The 12911-nt window shown below is 42.9% G+C and overlaps 1 protein-coding gene across 1 annotated transcript in view; it reads left to right on the top strand.

Moving 5' to 3' along the window:
• Window positions 1-12151, top strand: part of ETNPPL (ethanolamine-phosphate phospho-lyase) — a 35607-nt gene extending 23456 nt beyond the window's left edge. Inside the window, exons 11-13 of the mRNA XM_066573821.1 lie at window positions 1732-1862; window positions 8532-8596; window positions 11463-12151. Coding sequence (XP_066429918.1) covers window positions 1732-1862; window positions 8532-8596; window positions 11463-11579 — 313 coding nt within the window. The 3' untranslated portion in view covers window positions 11580-12151. The remainder of the gene's footprint in view (window positions 1-1731; window positions 1863-8531; window positions 8597-11462) is intronic.
• Window positions 12152-12911: the final 760 nt, after the last annotated feature.

Here is a 12911-nt window from a genome sequence, read left to right as displayed (position 1 = left end):
TGATTCCCAACCTTATTGCGGCTGGGAAATTCCTAAACAATGTTTCCACTCCTGTGGAGCCTCAAAAACATTCTTGCCTCAAAGAAACTAGTTGTCGGGGCAAGTAAAGTCTTCTAGAACTCTGTAATTAGAGTCTAGTGCTATCATTTAGGTCAGGTTGGTTTACCTTCCATACTGTAAGGGCTCAGTCACACGGGCGTTTGTACGCGCGTATCAGCGGCGATCGCACGGAAAAACGTCCACACCGTAGACGCCCACGCCTGTCAAAAAAAAAACATATGAGTGGCAATGGAGCTAGTCATGCGGATTTCAGACATTTTGATATATAATTTCTATACTCTCGGATTACAGAGCACATATACCGTGATTCTCTGAAAGTAAGACACTGTCTTATATAAAAAAAATTTGCCCCAAAAGAGGCACAGTGTCTTATTTTCAGGGGGGTGGCTTATACTCATCTGGTCCGCGGCGTCCTGATGCCTCCTGATGGTCTTCGGCGGCGCTGCGGTGAACTGCGTCTGACATCTGAGCTTCTTCCTGGTGACGGGTCTTTGAATACTCCGCCTCCAGCAAAGTGAGCGCTGTGATTCGCTTATCGAGCCCCTAGCCAATTACAGTCGGCGCTCAATGAGCCAATCATAGCCACTCAGCACCGGCTATGAGTGGCTGGCTGGGGCTCGATAAGCCAATCACAGGACGTAGTTTGCCGCAGCACCGCCGGAGACCGTCGGGAGGCATCGGGATGCCATGAACCAGGTAAGTATAGATTTTTTTTTAATGCAGGTTGGCTAGGTCTTATTTTCAGGGGAGGCCTTATATTTCAAGCCTCCCCCGAAAACCGGGGTAGGTCTTATTAATAGGGTAGTTCCTATATGTTTGTTTTATTTTGTAATTTTTTTTTTACCTATTTTTGTCCCCCGTGACATCAGAAAAGCACTTTGGGAGTAATTCTGCAGCTCTGCGGTGGCAGGGGGCACCCAGCCGTCACATGATTGCTGGGTCAAAAAGTGGAAGTGGCGCTTAAGCTTTCTCTCTTCCCTTCATAGTGCTCATTGAGAGCTATGTAGTCAGCAAGAGAGAAGGCAGAAGCGGTTAAAAGCTGCTTCTGCCTTCCTCTCTGGGTCCTCAGCTGTGACTAATGGCTGAGGACCAAACCTACTCCTACTACACTGTAGGAGCAGGAGCTTTCATCCTGCGCCATATTTTACCATCGGCCAGGAATAAAGCCCAGGACCCAGCGTCTTAAATTTATGGTGCTTGGTCCTTATCGAGTTAAAGGGATTGTACTCTGCAGGGACTGCTATGATCGGCTTATTGTCAAAGGACCTGTCCAATCAGTCGTAGTCTGTAGAGACCCCTAGTAGTAAGTATTTAATATCCCTGCAGCATCATCACAGGAGAAAGGAAGCATTACACAGAGCCCAATCAAATCAATTAGTCATTTAAATGATACAGGACAGGTCATCCAGAGTGAGAGATGTTCTTCACAACTGCTCCACATTGGTTAAGAGATGAGGATCCAGAATAAGGAACACCCTTTATTAATTTTGAATTCCCAATAGAGTATATAAAATCGGCTTTCTTATCTAGACCACTCATTTAACTCTATAACCACACTGTAACTCACAAGGCATGCTTCTGGTAATACATTGCTTGTTTTGTAGGTTTTTGAGTTTTGCATTTATCACAATTTAAATAGGACATAAAAGGGAAAAATATTGTACATTTTAGGTTAAAAGAAAAGCGGATTCTCCTGAGTGCAGACGGCCCACATAGAAACGTTCTGAAGTTTAAGCCTCCAATGTGCTTTTCAAAAGAAGATGCTAAGATGGTGGTGGATGCCATAGACGAACTGCTTACCGGTAAGGACATAGCAAAAGTATATTATATGATATCAAACCTCTACAACAGAAATGTTGCATCAAATTCAACCTGGAGAGACAAGTTCACATAACAATCCCCCTAGAAACAATGTATGAACTGGAAGGTACAAGACGTTCAGAGAAGTGTACTGTATAACAATGCAATATATAAAGATATGACCAATGAAGCACGCATTTCTTCATATGACCATGTATTATAACACAGCAGGAAACATCACAGCGTCGCAGGGGTATCTTGGCATTAGTTCTGCAGTTATGTTTGTATCTATAAATCCATAATACAATATGACATTTCAATACAAGAAATTGCCCTTTCAAGCCAACCCCTGAGATGCTGTGAGCTTTTCTGCTATATTCTGGATTTTGTGGAACTGGCGCTCCGAGTACTCACTTGTACAGCACAGTTGTGCCTTGATGTCGGGTCTTACTTGTTTCTACAATGTATAATAATAGATTTTATAAAAGCATCAATTTAATTTGCTTTTGATCTGCTTAACATAGGCATTTCTATACTGCTCATAGACAGAATAAAGGCACCTTTCCATGGAGACTGACGGTTGCATAAGTGGCCAACAGTCATCCCATGGGCTACCACCCAACTATCACTCTACATAGGAGCAATAGTCCTTCTGTGAATGGTGACGTAGTGAACCAGAGATCTGTCCTGACAACCTGCCTCCAATTACAGTAAACAGGCAGTCGTTCATAGTTGAAGGACTGCCTGTTTACACGGCCTGACAGTTGCTTGGTTCTTAGTTCCACCAAAAACCAAGGGACTTCGACAAGTCAGCAATTTCTCACTTAGTGCCCTGTCCGCGGCTGCGTGTACACATGAGGATTATCGCCCATATGCGCCGTTTCCAGCGATAGTTCGGGTGAAGGTACTTTAAATAAATGATAATCCATGTAGACAAGTATATCCAAGTGTACAGTAAATACTATGTGTATTTACAAGGGCTAAAAGATCACAGTGCTTAAAAGAAAAAGATGGATGTACTAGGTAGAATTCATGAGCATTTCATCTAGATGAATGTATTATCCATGAGAAACAGCAAGGCAAGCAATATAAAAGGGTCTGTGCACATTGTGTCTGAGCTCCTGGTTTGTATATATGTCAAATATATCCATAGGGCTCCAATCACCTGTCAGAGTCCAGATTTGGCCTCCACTGAGCTGGTATACATCAGTGTATCTTTTTTTAGCAATATAGGAAAGCGCGATCGACTGCATTTTCTTATGCAATGGGCACTGCAAAATAAGTATAAGTGGTATACAGCAGAGCCTTACATCGGAGACATACGTCAGGAATTCTACCCACTTCATAACTGCAACATAAGTGTCAAATGCAGTGTGCAACCTTAGATGGTTAAAATTCTGTACCTCATACACGTATGGAGAGTGAAAAAAAGTACTTGTTTGTGTATACGTCTTTAATATTTTCATATCCATGTTCTCTTTGTATGCCCGTCAGTACAGATAATGTATATTGCCTTGAAAGCTAGTAATATGTGCAGTAATTAGCAATGAACAAGGTTAGACACATTGTATTAGTGTGAACCGAGAGCAAGGCAGGTGGCTTGGTCTCCGCAACCAGAAAGGACGCACACGGGGTGGTCAAGTTAAGAAAAATGTATTTACTACAGGTTAATAAAGGCAAGTTAATGGTAAAAGAACAGGAATAAGGACAAGAAAAATACACAGTATAGTTGGAACAATTCAAGTTAGATTTCACAATATATTCCACGGTTACTATGTCCACCTCCACAGCACGGACACTGAAAGAACAATAGTCCCAAAACTATCCCTAACTGACCCTAACTTCACATTTGGGTGCGCACCCCTCTTACCAGTGGTCCGGGTGGACTGCTTACAGTGTGTAGAAGCGCGCGTTGGGGCCCAATGTCGTTCCTTTCTAGTATAGCGAAGTGTCCTCTCCTCACGGTTATCACAACATCCGAGGCAATAAGATTCTTCTCAGCAGGCAGGAAAACAAAATGGATGAAATGGGATCCAACAGCAAGTAGCTCAGCACACTAACAGTCCTGCAGAATCCATACACCGTGGTGTGATATAAGCCAGGGGTTGTGCAGTTACCGTCCGGTACTCAACAGCACTGCCAGTCTATAACTTTGGTGGCAATGTCCACAGCCACAATGTCAGTATTACTGGTTAGCCACTGGGCACAGTCCTTTCAGCATGGCTCCACTGAACATTCTGTCTCTTTATACTCTGTCTGCCTCTGGACTGAATTACACACAGGTTAGCTGCACAGGAACGTCCTCTAAGATCTCCACACACTCTCAGTGCAGCACAGACACTTGGTTCTCTCTCTGCAAAGATGGCTGCTGCTCTCTGTGTCGTCACATCCTGCTTCCTTCTCATACTGGGTCTGCAGACAGGCAGGCTGACCTCATAGGGGTGTGTCCCTCCAGCATCACATTCCCATTGCAGGGGCTGCTGTCTTAAAGGACCAGAATCACAGAAACACATATACACTCAACTTTAACACAGTATAAACAAATGAAACTTGGCACATCATTGGGCTGTATATTAGGACAAGTATATGCACAGAAGCAGCACTCCTATTGCCATAAGGCTGGGACACAGTCTGTATATTACATTAGTAGACTCTTTGTCAAAAAAAATCAAGCACCTAGAGGGAGTTGTCATTTTGCTGCAAAACTCGGCATGCAGTTACATCTCAGGCAGATATACAAATGATTAGAGTTAGGATAGGATTAGATATTTTGCCACCTGAGCAAAAAAATGGTTCCCCCCTTGGCCTATAAAAAGGCTCTCGGAGGCTCCTTGTGTGCAGTGACCTCTTCTTCTGTTTCTGTAGAGCTTGTTGACCACTAGATGCTTCTACAATGAAATTTAAGAGAATTTGCCCAGTTAACAGAGTATTAGAATGCAAGAAGCTGGATGGTCATATCGATGAATTGCTTGCCCTCTGTCCTGTTCTGACCAGACTGTTAGGAGGTGTTAGGACCAGCCAATGCGTGAGGACATGCACACAAAGCAAACAAAAACAGGACACTCTCAACAGATTATCAGTAGAGTGGATGATTGTCCGACAAGCACAAGCAGCTCCAACTGTTTCATTGTCCACCATCCAGAGACAGGTGATACCATCATTACAGGTTCCTGTGTCTGTCAGAACCATTTCCGGGTGCTTGGCTGAAGGACATTTGGTCTCACGGCACCACTTATGTGTACTACCTTTGACACCCACCCATTGTCACCTCCATTTGCAGTGGTGTCATGAATGACAAAACTGAAACTTGGTTGTCTTCAGCAAGGAATCCAGGTTTTGTTTCTGCACTGATGACAGCTGTGTTCGTGTCTGAAGACCTGGGTGTGAGCAATCCTGCCTTGGCTGTGGAGCAGCACACTGCACACATACAACCGTCAGTCTCCCTAGTAATAATTCAAGGCACAATGACAGCTTAGGGTTATGTTCAGGACACCATACAGAACCTGTATGCCTCCATGACCACCCACCCGTATGACATCTTGCATCCAAGCTAGAGATGACCTAACAGGCTACTATAGCTTCCATGCCTACCATCTTGCATGAAAGCTAGAGACAGTACAACAAGGTACTAGAGCCTCTATGCTCATCTGTATCACATCTTGTATCCAAGCTAGAGGTGGTACAACAGGGTACTAGAGCCTCTATGCCCATCCATATCACATTGTGTATCGAAGCTAGAGGCGGTACAACAGGGTACTAGGACCTCTATGCCCATCCATATCACATTGTGTATCGAAGCTAGAGGCGGTACAACAGGGTACTAGGACCTCTATGCCCATCCATATCACATTGTGTATCGAAGCTAGAGGCGGTACAACAGGGTACTAGAGTCTCTCTTCAATGGTTCAGTTTTCCACAATAAATTCTCCTTTTGCTCTGATATTGTAATCACTCACTTATATCAACATTACAATCACACAGAGAAAGTTTCACTCAATTCCAACAACTCCTTTTAGATGCTTGATTTTATTTTTCTAACAATTAGTGTATTTTCTGTATTAAGGATTCTTAAGAATTCTTTGATAATTTATTTTGAGCCCTAGTTTGTTTCCAACATTTTAAAACAAATAGATGTGTGTACAGTTTACCTCATTGCTTTCTTATAAAATCTAAACCAGTTATTTTGAAATTTTTAAATGTATATTTTGCTTTTTTTGGGAACCTAACTATGGCTTCCATTACGGCTGCCTGCAGACGGCCGGGTCGGATCTGGCTGCTAGAATTCTCACAGCGGGACCCGACCCAGGCCCCTGCAGGGACCAGCGCGGCACTCACCTGCTCCCGCGGCTCCGGATCTTTCATGTGCCGACTGCTGGGCAGCCGATGCACGCGCAGACCAGAGCCGGCAGCCGGGGAGTGTCATTTCTGTGCGAGGCTCTGCGAGCCCCGCACAGAAATAGAGCATGCCGCGGTTTGTTTTCCGCACGAGATTTCGCGCTGACAAATTACAGCCGTCTGCCTAGGATTGCGTTTTCTAACGCAATCCTATGGCAGCTTTCATGGGCAGAAATTCTGCGAGAAATCTTGCGTGGAATTTCCGCCCGTGTGCACGGGGCCTATCTTGTATGCTTTATAATTTGCCTTCCCATTGTATGCTTTCTCATATTGCAATAAAAGTTATTGAACCATTACAAATCTAGATAAGTGTTCATCCCAGAAGAAAACACATACAAGAGCTGAATGTTATATTTGACACCATTCAACCCCCCAAAGTGCTCAGTTCTGTTGAACATTTCAATTAAAATGTGTCATGTGTTTTTAACGACATGTTAGAGAAATAAGTACCAGAATCATAATAAACCTTTGTGATTCTGCATTCTTACCTATCATTCAATTTAATTATATTACTACTATCAAAAGTCATAACTTTACTAATGGTAATTTAAAAACATAGCCCCAAGTACAAACACCATCCAGAATTACCTGAGGGTGAGACATGTTCAGGCGCCGCCAACCTTTGAAGTTCATATAACATATGCAATTAGCTCTGCTTTCTGGAAGACAGAAGAATGTCTGTATAGTAGTACCTGTTGGAAAGTAGTTACCCTATAAGTAAATGTCTGAGCCTTGCAACATGACTAACGATACACAGTAAGCCAAAAAGTAATTTATCTACATAAGGAAAAGAAACCCCAAAACAGCTGTCTGCAGATGGGTGTCATTTCCTTATGGAAAAGACTCTGGCTTGCCTTATATCCTTTAAATATGTTGCAAGGTCTATTAGGGGGTTGAACTTTATAGGGTAGCTATCTTCCAATAAGTAGCACTAGAGGGACAGTTTTTCTTCTGTCTTGGAGGTTTATTACCATTGTATGACCTATAAGAACCCCTTGGCCAGCTTGGCTCTCTCCACAAGTAGAAACAGTACCCCCAAAAACCAAGGTTCATATGACCTAATTAGGAGTTGAAACCAAGAAAAAGAATTATTCCTATTAGAAGGAAAACAATTCGACATAGCACACCTGATCATATAGGCAAAACCCTGATTATTGGGAGACTCTCTGGGTGAGAGCAAACAAAGTATCTTGGTTGGCTAAAAGTTGCCTGATGTTTCATCCCTAGTATTTTTCCAATGGGCTGTTAAAGTGATGCCAGGGAACTGACTGAGTTCTACAAAATGCTCATTATTCCCCAGAGCTTCCTATTGCAACATCCAAAAATTACAACTAACTAAATCGAAAGCGCAAAGGAAAGTCCTTGCCTGTTGGTTTCACCTCACTCCCAAACATTTCCTTAAAGGGGTTGTCCCGCGCCGAAACAGGTTTTTTTTTTGTCAATAGGCCCCCCCGTTCGGCGCAAGACAAACCCAATGCATCAGTTAAAAAAAAAAAAACGTTTAGTACTTACCCGAATCCCCGCGCTCCGGTGACTTCTTACTTACCTTAGTAAGATGGCCGCTGGTATCTTCACCCACGATGCACCGCGGGTCTTCTCCCATGGTGCACCGTGGGCTCTGTGCGGTCCATTGCCGATTCCAGCCTCCTGATTGGCTGGAATCGGCACACGTGACGGGGCGGAGCTACGAGGAGCAGCTCTCCGGCACGAGCGGATCCATTCAACACGGAGAAGACCGGACTGCGCAAGCGCGTCTAATCGGGCGATTAGAAGCTGAAATTAGACGGCACCATGGAGACGAGGACGCCAGCAACGGAACAGGTAAGTGAATAACTTCTGTATGGCTCATAATTAATGCACGATGTACATTACAAAGTGCATTAATATGGCCATACAGAAGTACTTAACCCCACTTGCTTTCGCGAGACAACGCCTTTAAGGTAAATGTTTTTGTTAACATTAGTCACCCACAACTCAATATACTATTATGCAGAACCATTCAGATTACAGCTACCAATAACTTTGTAAATTGTGTATCTCATTATATTTGTCATTACTTACTAGACAAGCAGATGACTTATGATAAGAAAATAGGTCATCAAACGGATAAGGATTTCCCTACTTTGCCATTCATTTCAGTGTAAAGTCTACAATTGATACGAGTTCTTACCAGCAGACTGATATACTGTTTGTTTTAGTGTAATTAATCTTTTTTTATTAAATATATTTTAATTAATTTAAACATCAATAACATCTGTTTACTTGTTTGTCTTCAGCTTTTGAGGAAGGAACAGGAACAAAACGAGCCGCAGTGAACGAACAACCAGGCAGCAAAAGAAAAGTAAGTTGCTAACCACACTGATTATTACCATTGCATTTAAACACTATACAGTAGAGTGTAATGGCTGACAAGTACAAAGTCATTTACAATGTATTTTGTGAGTAAATATACTGAACGATCACTGCATTCGGAACAGCGGTACTGTGACAACTTGTGATCAGTAATGTGGTACCATGTGATGGCTGCATCACGGTCTGCTCTCAGATTATGTGCTGACCTCTACTCTGAGCAGCAGAAGGCAACATGTGGCAGTCCTGGGTATACGTGGTGACTTGAGTGACTTTGACCATGGGGAGACCATGGGGAGACCATGGGGAGAAGTGCGGTGTCAGAATTTCTGAAACAACCAGATTTGTTGGCTGTTCGTCAACCACAGTATCAAGAGTGTGCAAAGAGTGGTTGAACCATGGACAGACATCCAATAGATAATCTCACAACGACAGGCCATGTGTGGTTGGCCTTAGAGGCAAGCATCAGTTGGCACGTGTGGTGTATTAGCAACAATATGCCACATTGGACAAACTGATCCAGAAGTACAAAAGCAGAAAAGTTAGATGAATTTCCAGAGTGACTGTGGCACACCTTGCATTGATTGGGGTTCATTAGCCAAAAACCAACAAGAGTGTCCCCGATGATGATGCATCATTGACAACTATGCTTCGCATAGGCCCAGGAAAGATGTCAATGGACCTTGGATACATGGCAGAAGGTTGTCTGCAGTGCCAAGTCCCATTTCTTGCTGAACCATATGGATGGCTGGGTCTGAATCTGGCTTAGTCAGCATGAAGTTGTATCGCATGGGTGCACCGTTGGGCTGATGGTGGTTGTATCATGATCTAGGGAGGATTTTCTAGGCATTGGTCATCATACCATAATCCTTGAATGGTGAATGTTACAGAGATCAGTTAGCGGACTGTATCTTCAGGAAATCTTCCCCAACCACAGTGCCATTTTTTCAATAGGACAACATCCTGTGACATTGAACTTGGATTACAAGGGAGTGGTTGGAAGAACATGAAAATCAATTCTCTGCACTCTTGGCTCCCAAACTAGAGACTGTAACCCCATCAAAGAGTTTTGTGATATGCTGGAAAGGGCTGTGCAGTGGGCATGAGTCAAGTTGAGTATGGAGGATATTCGCCATGTTGTAGAATCTGTTCAGATGTCTGAAAGTCATGATTGATCAGGAGGGTGGACTGACCTGTTATTGCATAGTTGTTCATAATGCAGTGGTCGTTTAGTGTACATAGTCCACTTTATTCAGCTGTATGCTTATGCCTCATGTCCACGGCATGCGTGGATTCAGTGCAGGGAATCCCACAAGGAATCCAGCACTGCCACGGCCAGTGAGCCCTGCTTACCTGCATCTCCCCGGCAGCGCCGTCCACGCAGATCCCTCCACTTCTGGGTTCGCTGTACTGCACATGGTCCTCACGGCTCACCGCCGAACATGCGCAGTACAGTTTTCTTTTTTTTAATCTCCTGTTTTCCCTGTTAGATATGTTATTTATATTTTATAATATATCATACATACACACACATGTGAATTATTTGTCATTAATTATTTCCATTGACATGGAATTTTCATCATTTTTGGTGGAACCATAGGGACAATCTCATGTCTATGATTCTTTCCCAATGATCTCCTAGTAAATTTCATTGCGCGAAAGAACGACTGAACAGGCTGGACTTTAACTTGTTCTAAACTTTGTTCTTTTGGAGATAAGGAGTGCCAAAGCTGTCTATGGAGAGCTTTATGGCCAGCTTTACAAAACACATTATATCAGACGAAGCCACACAGATGCAAGTCAATTTTTAATTAAGTCAGTTATTTTCCAATATGTTTATTGAGCGTGGAAAAACATAACGGTGGCCAAAAGACACCTACTGAACCAATCTGAGGAACATACACACATCACAGCAGATGTTGCTCTAGTTTACCCATATCTGTGCTGCACATGGCTGCAATTCTGGCAACCCAATGTTTCTGCAGGCCAAATATTCTTATAGTAACAAATGCATTCTCATTGGCTTATTTCTAGTGATGTCACATTTTCAGATGTCATAATATTGCTGAAGGGCTCAGTCACACAGGCGTTTTTACATGCGTTTTTCTGCGTGTCAAAAAATTTGCACTAGATAGAACCAATGCTTTTCAATGGCAACAGTCACATGTGCGAATTTGACATGTGGAAATTGAATGACAGCTGAGAGATGCCTTTGATTGGTCCCTGCGCTCAGCCAATCAGAGGCAGCACTCACCCATTCATGAATTTATAGCTGAGAGCTGCCTCTGATTGGTCACAGTGCTCAGCCAATCAGAGGCAGCCCATTCAGCAGGCAGGGATTTAAAATCCCCGCCTGCTGAATACTACTCAGAGCAGTGCAGGAGAACAGCAGGCTGGACGCGGCTGAGCCCCGGCAGCAGCAGAGAGGCGAGTTTAGATTTTTTATTTATTTTTTATTTTTTTTTACACATATTTGAAATCCTTCCCCGAAAATCATTGCAGCGCTTGCCGGCAGCCCATTGCTTTCAATGGAGCCGGCTGTGTGGCCGACTCCATTGAATTCAATGGGAGGACATTGCGCTCCTCTGCCACAGCTGTGACAGCAGCTTTCACAGTCGCAGCAGAGGATAGCGGGTAGCGCTTTTTTTGAGCATCAAAACGCCCATGTGACCGAACCTTTTTGAGCGGATAAACGCTACTAGCAGCATTTCTTCCGCCGTGACGCCTGCTTAGGTCACGCGAATTTTTGAACGCATCAGTTATGCGTTCAAAAGTTTGTGTGTCAAAATGCCCGTGTGACTGACCCCGAAAGCTGACCAATAATACTCTGCAATAACATAATGTGTTTGTCTTTGCAGGATACTGGCCACACACATGACAGCAGTAACAATGTACACAGCAATGCTTGCAGAACTCAAAAAAGTGGATTTCGTTCAAAGAACCATAGCGTCAGCAACAAAAGAATAAGAACATAAACTAGCTGCAAAATTCTGTCATCGTTTTTAATGCTTCCAAAATTGAGAAAAAAATGCCAGTATATGATTGGTTAATGGTAGAGAAGCAACGTTTTACTACAAACTGTATTCTATGTGTGCCTGTAATTTCAATATATCATATTGGAATGAAAACTATATCCATGTTTTAATGGCTTAAACCTATAACACAATTTAACATATTTCAGGTTTAGGGACAGTGCATTATGGGAGTGCAATACTATCAGGTGACCTTTTTGTATATTGATTAGTTAGAATATTTCACCATGTTATCAGTTTTTGCAAAATAATGTGCTAAAATCTTTATTTAGTTAGCAAGTTTGTACAGCTAATGTATTTCACAATCCAGACAAAAGTCTAAGCAATAAATCACGCAATCGTGTAGTTGGAACAAACTTTCACTAGTAGAGGAGAACAACTTACAGTACTGTGTGGTTCATTAAATTGATAATATTGTATGCTTAATATGTATGATAATGAGATGCATGGTTAATACTCCTGTACTGTAAGATCTAACCTCCAATAATGTCAATAAACTCTGTTGTTTAACTGGTTTTTGCTGTATTAGATGTGTATTATGTAAAAAAAAAAAAAAAAATTTATGCCCAACCTATTATAGTTTGTGCGCCACGTTGGGATATAGCAGATGCTGTGGAGCCACAGGATACAATTAAAGGGAAGAAGTTTATCTATATGGCTCTTACCCTAGCACTAATTGCCAGTGATATATTGAACCTAGAGGCAAAACTGAGTAAATCTTTTCTATCCCTCATGTAACTAATATATAATAGCATCTGCAGCTGCTAATCCCCGAAGACCCACGTGCGAAGCAATGATCTACTTAACCCTTTCCAATCCAATTTTGGATTCAATGTTTCCTAAAAGGCTTTCTCTTTTTGCTGTTACACAATGGTGCCATCTGCTGGCTAAAGCCAGTGTGTGTGTGTGTGCGCCAGAGAGGCTCCAACAGTGAAGTGGCTGGCAATCGACGGTAAGAATACCCTGTCGGACGTCTTCTGACATTGGAGCTGTACAAGCTTTAATCAGAATGTAGGAAGACGTCAGACAGTGGATTGGAAAGGGTTTAATCTATTTCTCCATCTACATTCAAACTGCAAAGAAGTTTGGAGTGAACTTGGAGGAGTAGCCTGAATGAGGCAGTTAAAATGGGTTGTATAATGAAGCAACCCCTGTCCATATACCCTTGGGCTGCAGTATGGACCTTACAGTGCTCCAAAAAGCCCCATCATCATAGATGACACCAGCACAGGAACTAGCCGGTTCCTCACCGCGCTTCCCACTGCCGGTGTGCTC

This window comes from Eleutherodactylus coqui, chromosome 7, assembly GCF_035609145.1.
Source record: "Eleutherodactylus coqui strain aEleCoq1 chromosome 7, aEleCoq1.hap1, whole genome shotgun sequence".
NCBI lineage: Eukaryota > Metazoa > Chordata > Amphibia > Anura > Eleutherodactylidae > Eleutherodactylus > Eleutherodactylus coqui.
This window is presented reverse-complemented; position numbering and strand designations above follow the sequence as displayed.